The following is a 23,089-nucleotide window of genomic DNA, read 5'->3' on the forward strand; positions in this document are numbered from 1 at the left end:
CTTTTTGTATGAATTACCTTTCTGTCAATTTGATGGGTTTTGATGAGAAATGCTGTACTGTAGAAAAACTTAAGAGCTCAGATCTTCGTTACAGAGGTGGTGATGGGAACCACTGCAATGTCTACAGCGTAATATAGAGCCATTGTATAACGTGATTTTTTTGGTGATTATTATGAGTTTTTATATGTAAAGTGGGAAATGGCAAAAGGTGAATCTTAGAGGTTAATCAAAAACAAACAAACAAACAAACAAAAATTATTGGTACTATTTTACTTTACAAAACCCTGCATGTACCTTCCCTATTAGTGTGTTTAAAGAGATATGTTTAGGCCAAAAATGAGATTTTAGTTGTAGTTATTTCAAGTAAGAGCGTTCTGTGAGGGAGGTGGTAAATATTTTAAATGTCTAGGTCAGATCATCACCACTGACAACAAATCTATATTTCTCTAGATAAGCACAGTTCACATCAAATCACTCTAAATGACTTTGTTCATGTCTTAAGGCTTTAATTATGCAAAATGCTGAAAAATCACCCTTTAACAATACTACTACTAATAATAATAATAATAATAATTTGTGATATTGTGAAATTCTAAAAATATATTAAAATGAACTGTGACGGTGGGATTGTTACTTGAAAAAGAATTTGGTAGCATGAACTTCCACTATCCAAAGTAAATTTTTACATGTAAGAATAATTCTACTTTCTAAGATTCATAAAAATGACTGAGAAAAAGCAACCAGTCTTTAATAGTAAGAACTGAAATTATACATGAATTCAGTTGTTTACATTTGAAATGAATAAATTAATAACATTTTTACTTCTACTTCACAGCTATCATCTTAGTAACATCTCGAATGGTATTATTTATGAAAAACAAATTCAGATTAGCAGATGCAGCTCTTTGCTTATTAAATATTTGCATTTATAACAACAATAGAGAAACAACAGTGGAGACATTCGTCATCACATAACTCTGCTATCAGTTTGGATCAAAGCATATATTATGTAATTCTAAACAAAATACAACTGGAGGAGAGAAAAATGATAGATAGATAGATAGATAGATAGATAGATAGATAGATAGATAGATAGATAGATAGATAGATGATAGAAGAAAAGTAAACAGAAATAATTAAATAAACAGATAAAGACAAATATCAAGAAAAAAGGATCTAGGCACGACATTATAAAACAGAATATTTACACAAAACACCAAAATTAGAGCACTTATTGCAGGAGGCAGATAAAGATCTCAAATAAGACTCCACATCTTTGACAAAGCAACAAAATAAAGGTCCACTCTTTTTACTGCTTACATTTGTGTATGTACTACTTTGGCAATAAACTAATTGGATTACAATGTAATTAAATGTAATTAAAAATCATTTTTAAAATTCATGTCCATAATTTATAAACTCGAACGAAATCAGACGCAGCTGTTTTGACGTGGAGATGGACGGACGTGACGTCACCCGCGCGGGGCGGAAGTCCATCCCATGTTTTCAGCTGTGAAAACAAAACAGCAGGTTGTGCAGCTGGTGAGTGACAGAGAGCTTTAACAGCTTTAACAGCCCACGTACCTTTAAAAGACGTTTTGCAACCATTAGGACGTGTTTACGCTTTTAAAACATATTTCAGTGCAGTACTGTGTTTATTGGCCGGTTTTATGAACGATATGATGGAGACTTGGTCGCTGCTCAGTATTTCTGATATGAGGATTATGTGCGATGAGGACGTTTTTAATATTTTAACTGTGCCCATTTCGGAGGCACAGTCTCATATTGTAGTCTGATAACGTGAGGCTTTGACGAGTTTGAAATGAGCTTCCTATTCGCCAGCTTCATGTTCGAATTTTCTCGTTCCACCTTAAATGGTGCCGCAGTAACGTTCTGGCGCCTGAGACGGCAGAATGCAACTGCTGCATCGTTCACACCGTTTAAGGTGGAACGGAAAACTTCGAACAAGAATGGGAAGCTGACTTCAGCCTCGTCACAGCTCTTCTCTTGTCGAGCTTGTTGTTAATTCAGAGGTAAATGTACTGAGTGGTATTGGATGTGTAAAATCATATGTGGAAGTAATTTCTCTTGAAGGGCATCAGTGTTATGTAATCCTCCTGTGTGCTCGTATTGTTTTGATCTTTCATTGAGGAGCCGTGACGTCATGCGTCACACGTCAGTACCAGTGCGTGACTAGAGCTGTGCAGACTCTTATCAGTGGAGAGGACCTTTAGATAGTGAAGATCTATGAAACGTAGAAAACCAAATACAATCCCAAACGTTAGCATTCTCTATTGTTTCTTATATTCGCTACAAGTAAATTTGTATGGCAGATTTGAGACTGGAACTTGGTTCCTAGCAGGTTGTCCTGCACTGCTTAGCAACGTTTTCTGCTATGACAGAATTGGCCTTTGCTTTCCTCATATCACAGGCTGCAATATGCAAACAAGCTCTTTAACAAATTTATAGTTCATTGTATTGTGTCTTGTGAGCATCCTGTGCAGCACCATACGTTTGAGATTGGGTTTTTTTGGTGTTTTGATGAATCAAGACAATCACATTATCCAACAAATATAGCCATTTTTGCCCAAATAGTGCGGGACAATTTTTCATGTCACATCAGTGCTCAAATGTGGCAGTGTTAGGGATGCTCTGGTCATGAATTTTCATGTCTGATTCCCATTTCTCTGTAGTCAAATTGACCTTGGACCAGTTATTTTTTTATTTGCCTTTTTTACCTGAAGTTTACATAATGTGGGCCAAATAAATCAGATAGTACATTCTATCAGTCAAAGTTACAACATAAATAACATTTATTTGGCATTAGATTCTTAACTAAAACATCAGTTGCCTTTCTAAATAACATGAATCAAAAAAAGCACTATGCCAAAAGTAGCACAACCAGCTATTTATCCGAATGAGTCATGCATAATCATGTTTTGGTAAAGGTGTAGCAGCAGCATTCAAATACAGTAGACTTACTTGGCTGGCTAATTTTGTCACAAAAATTGCAACACAGATTGGCCCAGATAAAAATATGAAATTGGTTGATTGTGTATTTGGAGCAAACATCTGCCAGTTAAGAGCTTGGTCTATTACATTCAAAGTTGATTCCCTAACCTTTGTAATCTCAGTTAAATCACGTTATGGTAATTACTTTGTTAGTTGTTCTTTTTAGTGATTAAGCAGATAATCTAAACCTGATGGAAACCCTAGTGAATATGAAACTATATCTAGCTTTGTGCAGTTTTTTCACATGCAACAGCATATGTTTCTTTTACTTTAGAAGTGTCAATTATGTGTTTAGACTTTACTGATGTGCTTTGTTTGGTAGAGTTGCTGATATGGAGGAGTTGGTGCAGGACCTGGTGTCTGCGCTGGAGCAGACATCGGAGCAGGACAAGCTGGATGAACTGTGGGAGGAGATGGTGCTCAGCCCGCTGCAGCATCGGCGGCAGGTCCGCAGACGTAGGGGGCGTAAACGGCGCTGTGATTTCTCCCTACATGGCCCAGAGCACAGCCGCTGCCTCAGCGAGGCATCTGAATCCAGCCTGGATGAGGCTTTCGCCAGGAACCACAGGCAGGGCGCTACAGCAGCTGTGGCCATAGCAACAGCGGCTGTGGTTCCTGCTAACTATAGTGATTCAGATGATACGGTGATAGCAAAGCGCTGGCCATCAGCATCAGTGTCTTTCAGGGCAAGGCAGCATTCCTGGCCAGAGTCAGACTCCTTTACTGAGAATACACCCGGCAGGCCTCTGCGCAGGCGCCGCAAGGTCAAACGAATGACTTCAGATGTGACTGTAAACCTGCAACAGAAACTCAGAGTGTCTGGGTTTGAACGTCGTGAACAAACCCATCATCATTATCATCATCATCATCATCAGAGGTCGTATAAGAAGCAGAGGATGGGCCGATTGAAGAAGCGCCCTGGGACTTGGCCAATGCAGGACGGGGGCTCTGTGGTGGCCGGAGTAGGAGGCCTGTCTGCAGATTGCTGGAAGGACAAGATCCTGCGCCAGGCCAAGGAGCAGAGGGAGGCATCAGATGAGAATATGTCTGAATGGTATTTCTGCTTTGCTTCTTAAACAACTTGAATCCCTGAAAATATAAAGTGCACATATGCTGGACATTTGATTCCAATTTATTTAACTTTATCCATCCATTCAAATAGTTTGAGCAGCAGCAGATCAACATTAAAGCACTCAAACACACTTCTTTTTTCAGCATTGACAAATTTAATCAAATGATTTAATGGAAATCAAATAAATTATATTGAGTAACTAGATACTATATCTTTTGGTAATAAAATTTTTACCACTAGTTTTGAATGTTTTACTTCTGGGTTTAGTTTAAGCTTCACGTCCAACTGAGTGTTCCAATTAGGGGTGGGGAATAGTTAAGGATAGTCTTATAGATAGTTCAATGTAACTTCATGACAAGTTAAGAATCTGCAAAGCATCCATGATGAACGTTGTTTTTTGAAAATTGTTAAAAAAAAAAAAACGCTTTATCTTTTTGTTATGTGTTATTTTTACAAGTCACAAAATAGCTTCTTTTTGCACATCAGAATTAACTTTGTTCCTTGTTCCTTTTAGTGGCTAAGGTGATAATATAAACCTCACAGAGGCCATAAAAGTGAAGACATTTAAAACGATCCACTAGCCGACCTTAATCTCTTTGGCAGTAGTCGATGCGGTTTCATTGTACTATGATTCATATAGGCACTAATTCATCTATTGAATTGGTATTAAAAATGAATGCTATAAGGCAGTATAGTCCTTTGAGTTGCAATGGTAATCAGCAGATAGGAGTCAGTGTTGCTTGTTTCCTCTAGGCTACAATTAGGTTATGATGTCTCTTTTCCAGAATTACAAATAAGAAGTTTGGAGCTGTATTGATCTCTGGGAAATGAAGTTCAATAGAATTCCAGTTAATTAAAATTAGCTCAGTCTCCTGCCTCCCAGCAGCGGTGTGGCAGCACTCTCTCTGCCACCGATGTGTATCATACAAATGTCTGAAAAGTGACACCGGCTCAGTGAATTACTTCTGTGTCAATGGAGGCCTGCAATTTACTTCTCTCGCACTATTACAATTTTCAGAGATGGATATTATGCAGTCTGTCATTCAAGGAGTAGTGCTGAATATGAATTCTAGGTTTCAGATAATTTATTTAATACATGCAAGTGTGGCATTTAAGGCACAATTCTAGGGTAAGTTTAACAGTTTATTGTTATTTACTCTGTTTGCAACAGCATTAAGCTGTTTATCTAGTCAGCTATTCTGTCCTTCTTCCACCTGCTATGCCATACCCCAGCCCCCCCATCCCCACCCCTTCCTCAGCCCTTCCTCAGCCCTTCCTCAGCTCCATGATGATCTAATTATCTGTGGGTTGGTTTAAAGGAGAGAGTGAGGCATCGGCGATGGCAACCAATAATGGGGCGACAGCCGGCTTTACATCTTCTGCTTTAATTTGTGCTGACCCCGCATGGCCTCTCGACGGTGCTTGTTTTCTTATTTTATGGAAAAATCAATACCCCTCCTGACGGAAAACAGCTCCAGAGAAGAAATAAATGGGAACACTGTGTCGCCCTGTCAATCATTTCTCACTTACACTTGTGCCCCTCGTGCCTGATGGCTGTGTGCTGGGATTGGATAGGAGTGATTCAGAGAGTAGCTGAGCCGTTGGGAGAGGTTAGCATTTAAAGTTTAATTGTGGTAAAAAAAAAGGGGCTCAAGACCCCAGTACCCAACTCCAAATCTGAATTAGAAGAGGACAAGACTGTATGTTTTGAAAGTCATAGGATTGAGGTTAAGCAGGATAGTCAGTGCATTCTGAAATGCTCATAACAGCTTTCCCCTTAGGGTCATGCTACACACACGCGCACACTGCGAGGCCAGATGTTAATTTTAAGCATGCGGCATGTGAGGTACACCCCATCTCCCCTCTCAGCCCTCGCGCACAGACAGTGTCCAGACTTTCCTTAAGCCAATCCAAGTGTGCGTAAAGCAGCTGTTGGCAGCTCCAGCTGGGCTGCCCATCCTTGATTAGGCCTGCACTGGGCCTGATGGATGGCACACCACCTGGTGCTCAGTCTGGCCTGGCTGGGAGGCCTCACCTGTGTGTAAGCACACCCACCAGGGCTGGGGCTCAGGCCATGAACAACCTTGGCCCTCTCTAGAATAACCAGCTGACCGCAAATCAGCTTTCCATGAACTAGGGCTGAACAATTTGAGAAATTGAGGAAATATCTAATTGTGATTTTTCTGATCAATATTGGGACTATTTTTTTCCAGGCCTGTTATGCTGGCCAAGACAAGCACATCTACTTTGCCTAACTTCAGACCCGAACGCTGAATGTAGCGCACCACACTGCCAGTCTGTTGGGTTGAGTTGGGTTAGGCAAAGTACATGGGTCTTGGTTCATCTACATGTAGTTAACAAGCTCTGTGTTGTGAGATTAAATTCCCTCCTTAAATTGGATTAGACAATGTTGTTAAAGTTGTGGACTGTAATTAAAATTGCAGCTCTTTTGATATGAAAATAGCTTACATTGCTGTTTCAATATAAAAACACTTAAATGTGCCGAGCCCTACCATAAACTCCACTTTATTCAACTTCCTTCATCATGTTCAGATAGTTTGAGCAGATCAGTGAAACACTCAGACATGGTCCACTGCAAATTGAATGGGTTTATGGTGAATTGTTATCATTAACCAAAACTTCTGCATAATTCAGTGGTTGAGATGTAAACAAAGATACAGTAGTGGTGATAGGAACCAGGGGTCGCAATGTCTATAGTGCAAATGCAGCCATTTTAGTTACTATTCAAAATGACAAGTGAACCTTCTTGTGTCTTATGAGTTTTATAGTTAATGTTCGTTATGGTTAAATAGCAGGGGCTATTTTGCCTTACAACACTGTAAGTACCTCTGTGACATGAATGTATTTTAAATATGTTTTAGGCTAACATCAAATCTATCATGAAACAATGCCTCAGGCATCAGGCAGTATATTTATAACTATTTCATGTAATAACTTGATGTGAAGTAGCTTTTAGAGGCAGTGAACATTACAGATTTCTGGTTCCTGGCACCACTAGAATGCCAGAATTGTGCATTTCACATCAAGTCACTCTGAATCACTGTCTCAATATGTGTCTCAAGAGCCACAATTAAGCATGCAGCCGCAGTGTTGGACTCCAAAAAATGGCATTTGCAACAAAAAACATGAACCATTTTTAAAATATCTCTCTGCTTTAGATTTTATTGTTTTTAATGAAACATGATAGTTAAAACAGTTTCATTAGCAAATGCAAACTGTTCTGTCCATTTAAACTGGAATGCGGTTTATTATCTTTTTAGTTACCCTGCCAGGTTTGCTGGTTCAAATTGTTGAGTTAAAACAAAGCTAATAGAAAAGTAAATAGTGGCCTCCAGAAGGATTTGGACAAATATTTGTGCCATACTTGCAGAAGTAGTACGTTAATGGTGTTAGGATACAAAATGACAAACAAATTAACATTTATTTTAAACAGACCAGTGGAAGACTTTTATTTACTTTTTTGCAAGGTATTCTTCCAAAAGGGGGCTGGTGCATCTCAGATTATTTATTTTTTATTTTTTGAGCAGTTTCTTTGCAGACTTATGGATGTTTGTATCCAAAATGCCTATCTACTCTGCGTAGCTCATGATCTCGTAAATAAATGTTAAAAGCTCACTGAGGATTATAAGAAAAACAGCTCTGGATTTTCCACCTCAGTGCTTTACAGAACCCTTGGTGCAGTCTGGTTGGATGACTTCTCCAGACTTTCTCTGCGCAGAGAGTCTTCTATCAGCTGTTTTTCTCTGAATCAAATATGATTTTGTCCAACATGTTATGAATAACCCAAAGAAATGTATTCAAATGCTTAAAAACGTTAAAATGTCCAAAATACTTTTGGATAACATTGTGTATTTTTACACTATTATTAAGTATTGATCAATATGAAAATATCATTTAGTTCTTTATTTTTTGGAGGGTGCATGAAGCCTCTTGAACTTCGGTAAAGGGTCATAGGTTTGAAACTTCCAAGTTAGAATAATCCATTTTTGTCTACATAATAAGTAGAGGTGTTAGTGGTGGCATGAGTAGCTTGCCGTCCTGGTTGCTATTCTTCAGAGCTGCTTCCACTTGTGATTACTTCGGTAATTTTGATTTGGCAAAGTAGTCGAGGAGTTTGGGATTGTATCCTGACTTGCCCAAGTTCGTTTCCATAAATCCCTGAGACTAATCCAATTACCCAAGCTGAGGGAGACTGGAAGACCCTTTTAATCAGACGCTTATGGAAGAGGGCATGGTCTTGGAATGGGTCTCCTTGTTATCAGCTAGACACTCCCCTGGTTTTTTGTCAGCCTTCTTTGTTCTGGAGTGTGGAATAAGACAGCTCTCATTGACTCTCCATTGCTCAGTAATCTCACCCCAAACTGGCCTACTAGGCCTACTAGTCTCAGGAGGATGGGATTATATCCTAATGATTAGACCCTGTCTTGGAAGTGTGTTTTGGGCTCACTTCCCCAGAATGTATGTAGACAATGGGGCAAGAAGAGAAAGATATTAGCTCATCCAAAGCGAGCTGCTGAGGGGGATGTCTTTCGGGAGGTCTTGGGCTGTGTGCAGGAATTTGGATTTGCTTAGCCATGGTTGTTTACAAAGAACTGAATGCCAGTGTGAATGTGTTTTAACATTTATTATTCATCTTTGCATATCTCAGCACAGGGCTTTACTTAACACAAGGCAAGACAGAGACAGATAAACTTGCTTGAAAGTTCTCCCACTGAAGGTCATGTTAGAGGGGGAAGGGAGACTCCTACGAGCCGAAAGAAAAATGTTAGTGTCAATAATGCATGGCATTAATTAGGTACTACTTAATGGAAACAGTTTCATATTGGCAGCAAGCCTCTCAAGGCAACATCACGTTACACCTTTAATATTGTTTAATACTTAATGTGCAGTCCTAATTAATTGTTTATATTGCACCTATCATTCTTCTTCAAATTTAACACAGCTCCTCTTCTCCCTTGACATTCAAGCACATCAACGGAGATTCAGTTTCACTTGGATTTCTCAAGATACTGTTGTCACTTAAGTGTGCTTGTATCTGACATAGTTTGATTTCATTGTTTATTGTTCAGTTCTGGAACATGCACATACACAAAAGAGCTTTTAATTAGGCTTTGGCACATCTTATGTAGTTGAAAAGCTTAAATATTAAGGCAGTTAACTGTCAGGCAATACATACTTTACAGATTCAGTTATCTTTGACATGCAGGCAGTTCAAGAATAATGCACCTTTAAAAGTAAAAGTGCCAGAGAAGGTTCTTTAGAGTGATACAATAACCGTTTTGATTCCTTAAAGAACCTTTCAGTAGGTGTTTGTATATAGAGACCATTTTTTAAGTGAGATGTGCAAGTTTGAAGAACCTTGTTAAAGTAACACTTTCTGTAAATGCCACATTTATAATACTTTTATAGTGCATTCATTAGGCATTATAAGCATGGCTTTAAACATGAATAATAATGCATTATATTTTATAGTCATGTTTATTATGCATTATGAATTAACATGCTTTGTAAGTAGTGTCAGCGTTATATTGCCAGTACTAAAGAAATTCAGTCCCAGCTTGTAAAGGGCATTATGACCAATGAACCAGATATGTGGTTCTGACTCATTTTAATATTCAAAACTGTCTTAAATTAAAGTGACATACTTCTTATACTTGCCATTATGGGTATATATTATTGTTGATAGATAAATAGCATATGTCAAGAACTTTTATCTTGTATTTGTGAGCTCTAAATAAACTGATATTTTAGACTAAAGGAAAATTTCTTAAAACTGCAGCATTTCCAGTTCCATTTTCCATACAGAGGGTGAAGACTGGGAGGTAAATGTCTTAGCATGTCATTATGACTAGGCAGGTTAGTCAATGTATTACAATACATTGTAATACTTATACTGCTTAAAAAGCATTATGTTAACAAATAATGGGGTGTAATATGGCTGTAAAATGTTTGTTTTATAAACAATTATACCCATGCTTATAAGGTTTTATGAATGCATTATAATGTGTCATGAATATGTTTATTGTTTCTTATAGGCATGGTATTCATAGAAAGTGACACTTAACTTTACACATAATGTAAGTAGTTCTATACCAATTAAAGGTTTTTCTTGTGAGTCCTTTGACACAGAACCAACATCTCATCATTTAACCATGAGGAGCTATAAATGCACCATTATTATTAGATCTCTGTAATTTCTTAGGTGTTTCTGGGTGTAACCACACCAGCACGGTTGCTGCCAGATGTAGTGCAGGGAGCTGTGGTCGTCCGCGCTGCTGTTTTTACAGAGCGATTAACGCTCATTATGAATTGTACATTGCCAGGAGGAGCAGTAGCCGTCTTCCTTCTGCTGACACATAAGGGCCCCTGTAATACTCCAGATGCGCAAACTCACTTCCAGAGGCCAGCAGACAGCTGAGGAGTGTGTGTCTGTGGCCGTGCATATGTGTGTATTTATGCTGGAGTGCTGGGCTAAGCCCGCCTCATTCCCTTGAGACCATGACCCCCCTCCTGCATCTGCTTCCAGGGTGTGTGAGGGTGCGGCAGCACAAAGGCCATCTGCTTAGAGTGATGCATGGTGGGGCTGCAGACCGGGCTGTGCGACGCCCAATATGGCGAAGTCCTGCATCAGCGAGTGTCTGACCCCACCAACCTCTCTCCACATGGTCAAGGTCAACTCTGATCACCACAAGGCAAACTGCAGAGCAGACAGGACTGTCAGTCCCCACTGCCGCACACTAGGGAAATGCCTACTGCTGCACTGCATCTCCATGATCAGATGATGTGCAATGTGAAGCGCTTTTTGGCATGAGTTTTTATTAGGGATGCATCGATACACATGCTGGTATCAAGTATCAGCGCAATACGGTGCTCATTTACATGTTCTCGTACTCATAAAAATGTACTGATACCACCTGATACCATGTTACGTAAGCCTAGTGGACACTGCCGTGCAGTGAGCAAAGTGTCACTGACGCTGTGGCAGTCGTAGGTCCCTTTAAACGTTTTGCCTTGGCATATTTCTGCCAAACACACACTGTTATTTTTGGCTCATTTTAAACCCACAATCACAGCCACTTCCCTAATACAGTTGGAGACACATAGACTAGTAAAATTGCTACCAAAGTTCATATATGTGACTTTTTTTTCACTGAGATTTTTTTAAAAACAGGCTGTAGAGCAGGCATGTCAAACTGGAGACCTTCCAGACCAAAGTGCTGCAGAGATTAATGTTTACCCCATCTAACACTCTTGATTCAGTTCATGAAGGCCTTGCTCATTAGCTGATGAGCTGAATCAGGTGTGTTTAATGAGGCATTGTGCCAAAGTCTGCAGTGTTTTGTCCCGCGAGGACTGGAGTCTGACACGTGCTGTAGAGACACTTTATTGTCCTACTGTGTACATCACAGCCTCTTTTAGTCTCAGTGCTCCGTGTTAGCAGCGCTACTCAGTTTTTCTTTACTCAGTATTCAGTGCACAGCGTGTTATTTTGAATGTAACAGCTTTATTTGAAGCAATCACATTCACTTCCCCAAAATGATTGGAAACATGTAGACTCGCAACAACTCAGACTGAATAGAATTGCGAACTATAAACTTTTTTTTTGTTTTAAATGTTTTTGTAAAATGGAGAGACTGCATTCTCCCATCAGTGCATGTAACCACTTGGTTTTAGTTTCAGTGCAAAGCATGGCACAAGTTAGCAAAACTGCTGTAGCTCAGTCCTTGTTTTGAATGAAGCAGCTTCACTGATAATTGTTCATAAAGCTGTCTGTAGGGGCTGCAATTCATGTAGTATGTCAAACAGACTGAGCATTTTCATAAGTTGTGAGTGTATTAATATTCTCATAGGTTTTGTCAAAACAATGAAACAGACTTTACGGCACTGAGGCACTTTTTTTGACAGAACAAAACCTGTTCTTCTCCACAGCAACGCCACTCAATCCAAGGTAACATAGCTAGTTAACGCACATCATTTAAGATCAGCTAGATTTTAATGAGTTAACTGTTAAGGTACATTGCACTCACTTAATTCTACTTAATTACTCAGTTTATGTTTAATGTTTTTGATTGTCGGGCAATAGAACACAAAATGGAGAGTTATATAACAGTATATAACAGATATAAGTTTTACAAAATAATGAAAAAAGTATAGCCAAGACTCCCCAGATTGTTTTTGCTGGAGTGTTGCCATGATTGCTGTTTCTTAGCAACCAGTGGTCAGTTGAATGATAAAGGTTTGGTGGAAAAAGCATGCTATGATAAGGTATAATGGCAAAAGTAGAACAGTTGTAAACTAATCAGATTGTGTGTTTGTTTCATGATCGATTCATCCATTCGCATTTATTTGATTAATTGATTAATCAAAGCCTCACTTTGCCCAGTTAAAGTGTTGCCATTGTTCTAAAGCCCTGTCCAATTTGTTGCACTGTTTCATTTTAACATTTATAGCTAGCTTGTTTTGTTTGTGTTACGGATTGCTCTAGGTATTAAAAGAGCACAGACTAGAGGGATTTCCAAGCAGGTTTTAGAAGAGGTGTACACATGTGTTAGCAGATCAGCATCAAAAGTTTAATGACCCGCAAGACAAGTTTACAGCTCTGTGACCAGCCTGGTGGAGCTAAAATACATTTGTTTGTTAATTTAACTTGTCATTGAGCCGCTTTATGCATGTTATCTAATACTGAGACATTGCAGATAACCAAATTAACAAATGTTTAAAAAATAAGTATGGTGGATACATGTACAATGTACAATGTGCATGTGTGTCCCAAACTCATGTTTTAAAACTAGCACATGTATTTCTCTTGCCTTCTGCACGTAAGGTAATCTTTGAAGCACTGTTTCTATTTGTTTTGTTCTTAATGCATTTAAAATAGACAATCCCTTGGGGATCCCAGGGGTGCATAGTCCTGATCCTGGAGATCCACCACCCTGGGAAGATGCCACTGAAGAACTTTATTACCTGGATCAGGTGTGTTAGATTAGAGTTTGAGCACACCTCTGCAGGACCAGGATTGGCCACCCCCAGCTCAGACTACTGTAGATCCATGAAGTTATCCCCATCAATTCTAGAGTTAACTGTAAATATACATTGTACACTCACAGCAGTAATCGACCTATTGTGGCTTGCCATAGCCTGGTTATGCCACACCAGTGCTCAGCACATGAAGCCTGAGGTGGGACTGAATCTGTTTTATGAAGTGGGGAACTGTGGGTGGGGATGGGGATCAGTGATGTGAGCTCCAGGCCACAGCAGCCTTTAGAGCAGATGCTGTCCAGTTGTTGAAGTTGAAGCCCGAGGTCCATTCTCAATCTGCTGAACGAGCAGACGGGAAGAGCGGGAGGGAGAAATCTGGTGCATTCCTGTCATCCTCAGAAAAGGCTGAGCAGATGAGATTGGAGCTGACAGGATGGGGGATATTCAATTAGATTTGGCATGTCACTCATGAGCTTCGATCCACATCTGTACCTGCCCCCCCGCCAACATCTTTGTGTTTGTAATATGGAAAGCAGACGTGAGCGGTGAAGGACCTTGCGTGTTTACTTTGGTCTGATTTTACTTGACCTCCGTCTCTGCATATTTTCATAATTCTTATAAATATGTAATGTCAAAAGTCAGAAGATGTTTTGTTCTCCATGTATGGTTCAGTATATTTGTATAATGGATGTTTTCCCAATGATAGTAATACTTTTTTTAAAAGAAAAAAACAGTTATCAGTTTGCAACTTTTATTAAATTGAAAATATTGTAATGCTGGAATTGCACAATTAGTTCATTAAGTTCAGCTGATAAAATGCAACCTTCTCTGTTTTATTCTAGTGAAACAAGCAGTGTGTGCAGCAGTGACCCAGGTCTTTTCACCAATGATGAAGGAAGACAAGGTAGGATATTGAACACAAGTTATATTTGTGCCATTCAAATACATAATATTTTTTTAAATATGAGTATTAAGAAAACAACAAATGTTTCTTTATTGTTTACACTACCATTCCTTTTTAAAATTTGAAGACATAAAACTACATGCACTTCATATGCACAATACTGAAATGCAGGAGATGTTGCAGTTTTTTTTCTCTTCATTTTATGAGAGCCATAGCATGTACTGCAGTGTTAGGAAATGATTAGCTGAAACAGTTTTATTTGTATTTATGACATTAATAATATTGTGTTTGCTGGATTACATTACAAGGAAATGAGCTGTCTTTGAAAGGGGAAAATGAAAATGAATAACATGCAATACGCAGTCAAATTTGAAAACCAAGTGATCTGTGAAAGTAAATGCAAAAAATGCAAATTAACAAAATGTAATCACACCACAGAACAAATTTCCCTGCTTCTTATTTCTGTTTATTTCTTAGAAGAAATGAATACAAATAGTGTTGTCAGAAAAAAGAAAACTATATTTAAAGATGTTTCTTAAAGTGTATTTTGTGTGTATTGAGATATGGGTAAATTGTACAGTGAGCATTTGATTCTTTGAATGCTGTAACTATTTCTAATACTGTAACAGTTCATTCTGCTTTATGCATTACATGGATCATGAAATACCTCCAGCCTAACCGAATCAGTCATACCAGAAAATGTTCTGTAAAGTAACAGGAAAAAGCACATGGGATAATGTCGCAGAGTAGGGTTGGTTGCTGTGGGTGGCAGTTGCCGGGTGCCCATGCGGCTCTAATGAGAGGTTGTCATGTAGCGCTAATGAGCGCTGAAGGCTTTGCTAATCTCATTAGCTGTGGTGGCACTAGGCATCCTCTGATTTAACAGTTGTCACTACACCTTGACTGTGAGAGGCATGGCCTTGCCGTGTGGATGACTGACGGGTCCATGGAGAGTACTGCGTCTGAGAGTGGTGTGTGTGTGTGAGGTGAGGTCCTCTCTTGCTGTTTTGAGTGTTCTCAGTTGACCTAGAAGCCGTACTGAGATTGCACTTCACTTAACACCATTTGACACCATTTTGAGGGCACGTGAAATGAGTAATTGAAATGTTAGTATGTTGCCAGTTATGATCCTGTTGTATCTTGAACTAATTTATGTCTGTGCTGTGGAGACATAACTGTGGTGGAACAATGAGGCAATATTAATTAACAGATAGTGAACACAATATTAATCATCAACACTAAGTGCACCAATCATGATTTATTATGCCCAATTCTGAATCTGATGGCTGAATTGTTGACCGTGTGTGTGTGTGTGTATAAATATAAATATATAGATTAGGGGTGGTAATCTCTTGGCACCTCACGATTCGATTATGACTCAGACGGCTGCGATGCAAATATAAAACGAGTATCGATGCATCTTGATGTATCTTTTTTTTCCTATACAGGATTTCTGTTTTCCTACTGTCTCAGGACTTGATACTTTTAAAGCAAAGTATTTGTAATGATCCATAATGAATTTACGTCCAATATCATTTATTAATAAATGAAATGGAAATGATGTGGCGAGTCAACTAGAAGGCTATTCTTGGAGCACATGAGACACTGCTGCCACTAATCTGCACAGTTACGGTGAAATAAGACCCAATGGCGGTGGATGTGCACGCAGCACATTACAGCCGTCCTGCCCGTTTTCTTTGGTGGTTTTATAGCTTAGGTTTTGGTCTTGTTGTAGAGAGTGGGGGGGAACGCTGTGTCAGTAATATATCTTCGAAACGGGATGTGCGCAACACAGTGCGAAAACCCTGTTTTGCAACCACTGATACTCTGACTGCAAGTCACCTAGCAACGATGCGTTATTCGTGTTCATAAGCGGCGCAGTTTCCTGGCATGTTAAATCTGCAATGAGAGACTGTCAAACACTAAAAAGTTGCGACGATGAAGTTGGCTTCTCTTTCAAATTTTCCCATTGCACCTTAAATGGTGCCATATTTACATTCAGCACCTCAGTCAGAATTTAAATTCGAACAAGAAGCTGGAGCGACTTCAAGAAGCGACTTCAGCCTTCGGCGACAGTCGAACGTTGAGAGACATTTTACAAGAAACTGCTCTACTTCTGAGGAAAAGTTTTCTGGCGGAGACAGGAAGACAGCGGCTATAGTTGAGCTAAAGCTTAGAGCAGAGCAAATTAAGTCTGTGTTTTCGTTTACATTTTTAACCTAACTTATACTAGGACATTATCAGACACTGAGACATACTGGACATAAATGTTGTGGCTACCAAGGTGGTTTGATTTTTGTTGAAAGGACAAAATGGCTCTTATTAACATTTGTGCTGTGACTCCAGGTTGCGCTTATTGCATTCCCTCAATATTACGTTATAAATTAAATATTTTGAAAATTTTTGATTTTTGATGTTTGTGAATCGAACCAGAATCGTTCATGTCCGCGTTGCAATACATCTAACAGTCGATTTTTTCCCGCACCCCCCCAAAAAAAAAAATATATATATATGTTTATGTATGGTAATATAGTTACCATATAATTACCAATTGGGCTATCTTTTAATATTACTTAATATTACTTGCACAGGCAAAATGCAACACTGTTGATATCCAGCGGTTCTCTGTGTTCACTTGGTTGGAAACCAAAATACTATCAAACTGGCTCATTCATCTGGACAAGCTTGTCCTTTTTAGAATATTTACATGTGCCATTCAAAGTATGTACACTATATTTCCAAAAGTATTCACTCGTCTGCCTTCACACACATATGAACTTGACTGACATCCTTTTCTTAATCCATGGATATGATGTCGGCTCACCCTTTGCTGGTATAATATCTTGGTCTGCTAAAGCAAGAGTTCCTTTCACTGGAACTAAGGGGCCGAGCCCAACTCATGAAAAACAACCCCACACCATAATCCCCCCTCCGTCAAACTTTACACCATGCAGTCAGATAAGTACCACTCTCCTGACAACCGCCAAACCCAGACTTGTTCATGGGATTGCCAGATGGAGAATGTGATTCGTCACTCCCAGAGAACACGTCTCCACTGCTCTAGAGTCCAGTGGTAGCGCTTTACACCACTGCATTCCATGCTTTGCTTTGCATTTGGTGATGTAAGGCTTGGATGCAACTGCCTGGCCATGGAAACCCATTCCATAAAGCTCTCTATGAACCATTCTAGAGCTAATCTGGAGGTCTGTAGCGATTGACTCTGCAGAAAGTTGGTGACCTCTGTGCACTATGCACCTCAGCATCTGCTGACCCTGCTCTGTCATTTTACGTGGCCTACCACTTTGTGGCTGAGTTGCTGTCATTTTTTCCTCTTTGTGATAATACCACTGCCAGATGACTGTGGAATATTTATTAGTGACGAAATTTCACGACTGGACTTGTTGCACAGGTGGCATCCTATCACGGTACCAGGCTGGAAGTCATTGGGCTCCTAAGAGCGACCCATTCTTTCACAAATGTTTGTAGAAGCAATCTGCATGCCTAGGTGCCATGCATACACCATGTGGCCAAGGAAGTGATTGGAACACCTGAATTCAATTATTTGGATGGGTGCGTGAATACTTTTGGCAATATAGTGTATGTGTGTAACTGATTAGTTGGTTATGTTGAAAGAATACTATTTTGCATAATATTGCTTTTTATTTAAATTATTGTAGTATTCGATAATAACACTTATCATCCCAAGACTAGTAAATAGTTTTCTATGTATATAAAAGTATGTTACTAATGTCATGAAACTGCAAGACACTTTACTAAAAAAAAAAAAACCCTTGCGTGCAAAAATCTTGGCTCTAACTTCTTGGCTGATCACAGCTGATTATGATCATGGAGCCTTTGTATTAAGTATGCTGATGGCATTAGTAACAATATAAACAATTGCCAGTTATGCCAGTATAATCTTTGAAATTATTTGTTGGTCAGAAAATCATGTTTACTGATGCAGCTACACTGAATAATGGAAACAGTAAAACAATAGAAATGTCTGTGATCAATTTATATTAAGAGTTTGTATTGTTTTCCACACTACTTTCTTTTCTAACATATGTATATTTTTTGGGACATTTACAACAGCCAAAATAAATACTCTATAAAATATGAAGGTATATGTGTTTTGTTTCTTTTCTTTTTTAAAATCCTCCCAGTTTGTTTTTAGCTAACACGACATTAAGAGTTTGCACAGATTGCTCCAGTGTGATCTTCTCCATGCAGGTGATGATGAACAGAGTGACTGGTTCTTTGAAGGCGAGTGTGTGTCAGGCATGAGCATTCAGGGCATGCGGTCCAGCAGAGAGTCAGAAACTGCCCCCAGGCCTGCCGGGCTGGATGTTAGGAGAGAGAAGAGTCACTCAGCTACTTTCCTCCAGCCTGCCCGCCCTAATCAGAGAGGTAGCGCCAGCCTCTCTGACAAGACTGTGATGAAAAATTACTGTCAAAATAATTTGTAAGGAGATACAGTGGCCCCAAAAAGTATTTGGACACTAAAACCATTAAATTGTTGCTAAACTTAATAAAATTCTTTAGATTTCTTCGTAAAATGTATAAAGATATTATTTGAAACGACTCTAAGGCAACATCAAAATGTTATTAGAGTCTTTGTGTTGAGAAAGCCTGAAGAAGAGTTCCAACAAGAATGTACTGAAAATCATGTATGAGCCTGTTTTTCTTAAAAAAACAGTGAGCTTGTGTTTACTGATGGGATCTCAACACACCAACTGCCTTTGCCAAAGCAATTTAAATAAATAAATACTAATAAAAAATCATGGTTTTCATAGGGTCTGTTTAGAATAAATGTCACCTTATTTTGACATTTTGTTCCCAACACAATGAAATTAATACATTTTTAAGTGACATAAATGTTCAAGTACTTTTCAGGACCATTGTATTACTAAGCATATAGTAAATATATCATTAATAAACAATAATAAAAACAACATAGTCCATGTTAATGGATGTTGTTATATAAATGTGATGTTATATAAACATGCTTTTCATCAGATAGATGTATCAGGCATAAAATAATGGCACATGACATCAGAGATGGCTATCGAAATGATGCTGAAATGAAAACGATATTAATATAAAGATATTAATATAATCATATTAATATAAAGATAACGTTATGTAGGGTACAAAGAATACTTGCAGTCAACAACAGCATCTTCTGTTTTCTCTCTTTCTCTCTGAGCAACATAAACATGTGTGTTGCAGGTTATCATGCCCGTCTGAACCGTTTGCCAGGTGTGGCTGCCTGCTGCATAAGGAGAGGCAGGAGGAGGTTGCCTGGCAGGGTGAGGCCTGACTGTCATATTATAAACATGTTATAGGACCTGTAGCACAAGCTGCTTTTACACTGCACTGAAGAATCCTGACTTTTCTCTGTTAGATTAGAATGCTCTTTACCTCTCTGGCCTGTCATACAGAGCACTGATTTTATATTTGTATCACAGGATAACAATATGGCTGTTTTTGTGGACAAAATGAGAAGCTACCCACATGATTCCTATCAGAAAGAGTAAGGTTTCATTCTTTCTTTTCACCTTACATTACAGTTAATCAGATGAGAATATTCATTTCAGTCATAAATTAATTAATTAATTAAATGAATAAATGACAAAATAAATCATTTCAGGTTTTGGTTGCCTTCCTTTGGAAAACGGGATAGAAGTCAGGTATGACTTATTTTATCAATTGCATCAGCCTGTCCTTTTTATTTGTTTTTTTTTTGGCCTATAACATTTGCATACTAAATTTGTTTGCAGCTGAAGCCTCTGTGTTCATTGCCCATGTATCCTATTGGCATTGATCCAGAGAGCTCCCTTCCCCGGTGCTCTTCTCCCATGTGCAAAAGCAGGTAAGTGCTTGCATGTAGCCATAAAATACATCTCAAAATGAAAAAAAAATAATCCCATTAGCAATTTCCTAAACTGTGAAAAGTTTCAAAATAAGTCATGTTTTGCTGGAAGAATTATTTTTGTTATTACTAGAACTTTGTGTTGACTTTTATTAGCGCTTTTGTCCTGTCACAGCAAAATAACTAAGCTTTGCTTTCTGTCTCTCTGTTTATATCCACTAAAAACTCTTCTAAATTATCATTGAGGCGAGTGGCAAGGTGAAAAGCTATTGTATTTATGCCAGTCACTTCAGAAAAACCTCCCCTCACTGTAGGTGGGATTGAGCTGGTTATAGAACGTATCAAAAAGATTTTTGTGTCTCCTGGGTGCGTGGAAACCAGCACTGAACAGATTTGCTGTCAAAACTCAATATATTGATGGAGCATTTTTTTAGTTAACTCCTCCAAATGAACCGTGTATAGAACATGTGGGGGTGTGGGGGCTAGGAGAGTTAACCGATTTGACCTGCATGAAAGTTTCCATCAGGGTCAGTGTGTTTTTGATGTGTATAGAAACACTGAAGTGGACATCTCCCTCAGGACTGCAGCTCAAACCGTGACCTTCTGATCTATCGGGCTTGATATGCATGAAGAAGTGTCTGATGTGACAATGTACTGAATGTTTTCTTATGGTCACCATACGTTTAAGTAAAGATAAGAGTCACATCCATTGGATAAGATCCAGTTGATACATTGTATTTGGAAGCACTTTGGAAGTATTCAGTTTGAGTCTTGTTTGTTAATCTACCTTAAATGTTTAAGATCATGTTACTGCTTCATAAAAGTAAAAAAGTTCTCCTGTATTTATTTATATATTTATTTAGACTGTATGTCATGCTATGTCAAAGGCAAGCTTAGAGGCAAATAGCCGCTCTCAGGGATGCGCTTACTTATCAAGAGTTTAATTGCCCCAAGAATGTTCGACTTCACTGCATTGTACGTTTGGTGCCTATTTACAGTGCATTCTTAATTCTCTCCCTCACTCTCCCCCTCTGTCTCTCACTCTCCTGGGCCACTCTAAAAAGCTCTCCCTCTTTCCTTGATGAGGGGCAGAAACACGACGCCAATGAAGCAGCCGCACTTCTTAGCGCTCTCTTTCATACTCATTGCCTTTCTTCTCCACCTGAAAGGTTTCTTCAGATTGGAGTTTGAAGCATGTTGAATACTAATTTCTATCTATTAAAAGGCCCTGGTATCATTGCCATACTCTCATTTGAATGCTGTACTCAGGGGAGCCCTCTTAATTCCTTTATAGAAGAATTCAAGACCCCTTTTACTTCAAAAAGTATAAATCATACTCCCAAATGAACGAGGGAGAGAGGGGATTCGCGCGTGGTGCCTCTGATGTGTCCCGTCGCTTAGTGGCAGCCGGGTTGAGCTCCCAAAGCTGCTCAAATCCGGCCTCTGGGGGGAAGACATGTCTGTCCTCCTGACCTGGGCCTCCAGCAAAGCTCCCAGCTGCAACAATGAGACACTCAACATATACATATGTGCAATGCATATAATACTGTGTAGTAACTGTCTCCCTCGTCCTGCAACTACAGGAGAAACTTTTTTTGTCACAGATATAGTCTATTCTTACTAAATTTCGAGGGTTTTGCTCATTTAGACTTATATTCCATTATGAGACAGTTTTTGGGAGGGAGAGTCTAATGGCCTAACACAGTTTTTGTTTATAATAAAAATTTGAGAAAGATTAATCATTTTCCTTGCAAGCAACCCATACATCTCTGCTACAAATGAAAATGTAAATTTCATGTTGGGCTCCTACCATTTGTACACAGTTCAGGTGAAAGTGGTGTGAGTGTAACAGCTTGGGGTTAATTGTAAAAGACTGAGTAAGTTGCAACAGTCTCTAGAAAGGTCTGGTAGGTTGATGGACAGTTTATTTATTACAATTCTGCATTATTTAAAGTAGAAAGGCTTTCCAACCTAATAAAAATATCTACATATATGGTCAAATGCAAAAGTCAGGGCACCTATTTTGGTCAAATAAAGTCAAAATAAGTGCACATCTTTAACAGCAAACACAATCTGCACATTTTGATGCCAAATCAATTTTTACTGAAACATTGGGGTAAAAAATTGGCCTGTGTGAAGGTTGTGGGGTATTCACTATTATTTTTGCATACAAATGTAAACATAAATGATAAGTGAAAAATCTTAGTCAAATCTATTTTTCATTAATCCTTTAGTCAAAATGAACTGTTTTGATATGGGAGGGATAAGGACGTCAGTGTTTAAGCTAACCCCACCATGTGGAGGCTGTACTTTAGCTTGGCTAGCTCTCACTGTAAAGTGGTTATATACATTTAATTAATGTTATTGCAGTCACCAAGAGGGTGATTACAATAATAAAGGAGGGAATTCTATGACACATTTCACTAATCAAAACAGACTTATATATTAAAAAAAAAGGTTACGCTGATGGTACGAAAACATTCTTATGGTGGATTTTGGGAAGTATGCATCCGATTGCTGTGAGATTTGCAGATGATGTCATGGTAAAGTGTGAAAATGACTAAAAGCAAGTTCTACTTCAACTTGTTGAATTGAAAAGTGTTAGGTTGTCTGTTGGTTCTCACTTGGCTGGTGACTTTTCAGATGTCCAAAATATCTTCTTTTGGCTTTTTAGGGTGAGCATTCAAACAGTAAAGTGGTCCTCCAGAATTTAAAACTATAACTTAGTCTCACAAAACTTTTAGTAGCAGAAATAATAATATTTATAGCACCTTTTATTCGTCAAAATGCAGCTTTATAGTATGTCCAAAAAAACAGTCAAAGAATTTAAACAAAAGTAGCTTTTTATGACTTCGAAAATGTTATAAATTTTGAGTATAAACATTTTTATTCTTTATTCTTAACCTCATCGATGGCCCCTGAGTAGAAACCGATAAAAATCAGTCCTTTCTGAAAAATGTATTTTGTGTTCTTGATCAAAAAAGCATCTGGATATTTTTCTCTATTTTTCCCAATCAGTGTGCTTATATCATATACAGTAGAGTGAGTGTTATTAGCTCTCCACAGCTTGTTTTTTATGGTTGTGATCCTGTGGGAACAGGCATCAGGCAGTGACAGATTGCCCTCTAATACCTCACACTCCGCTGCCATGTTAAAATGCATAACCGCGTCCCACCGGCTTCTGCTGCACGCAAGTTTTCTCGATCGACTTTATTTATTTCTAAATGAC

General features: G+C 38.7%; 1 protein-coding gene across 2 annotated transcripts in view; it reads left to right on the plus strand.

Annotated features, from left to right (window-relative positions):
* The first annotated feature begins 1,451 nt into the window (after positions 1-1,451).
* LOC108423505 (G patch domain-containing protein 2-like) overlaps positions 1,452-23,089 on the plus strand; it is a 42,073-nt gene continuing 20,435 nt past the window's right edge. For both annotated transcript variants that reach the window (XM_037541884.1, XM_017690842.2), the window contains exons 1-8: positions 1,452-1,542; positions 3,335-4,066; positions 13,927-13,988; positions 18,219-18,395; positions 19,218-19,297; positions 19,457-19,521; positions 19,639-19,678; positions 19,769-19,860. In XM_037541884.1, the coding sequence (XP_037397781.1) occupies positions 3,345-4,066; positions 13,927-13,988; positions 18,219-18,395; positions 19,218-19,297; positions 19,457-19,521; positions 19,639-19,678; positions 19,769-19,860 (1,238 nt within the window). In that variant the 5' untranslated portion in view covers positions 1,452-1,542; positions 3,335-3,344. The remainder of the gene's footprint in view (positions 1,543-3,334; positions 4,067-13,926; positions 13,989-18,218; positions 18,396-19,217; positions 19,298-19,456; positions 19,522-19,638; positions 19,679-19,768; positions 19,861-23,089) is intronic.

This window comes from Pygocentrus nattereri, chromosome 10 (assembly GCF_015220715.1).
Source record: "Pygocentrus nattereri isolate fPygNat1 chromosome 10, fPygNat1.pri, whole genome shotgun sequence".
In the NCBI taxonomy this organism is placed as follows: Eukaryota; Metazoa; Chordata; class Actinopteri; order Characiformes; family Serrasalmidae; genus Pygocentrus; species Pygocentrus nattereri.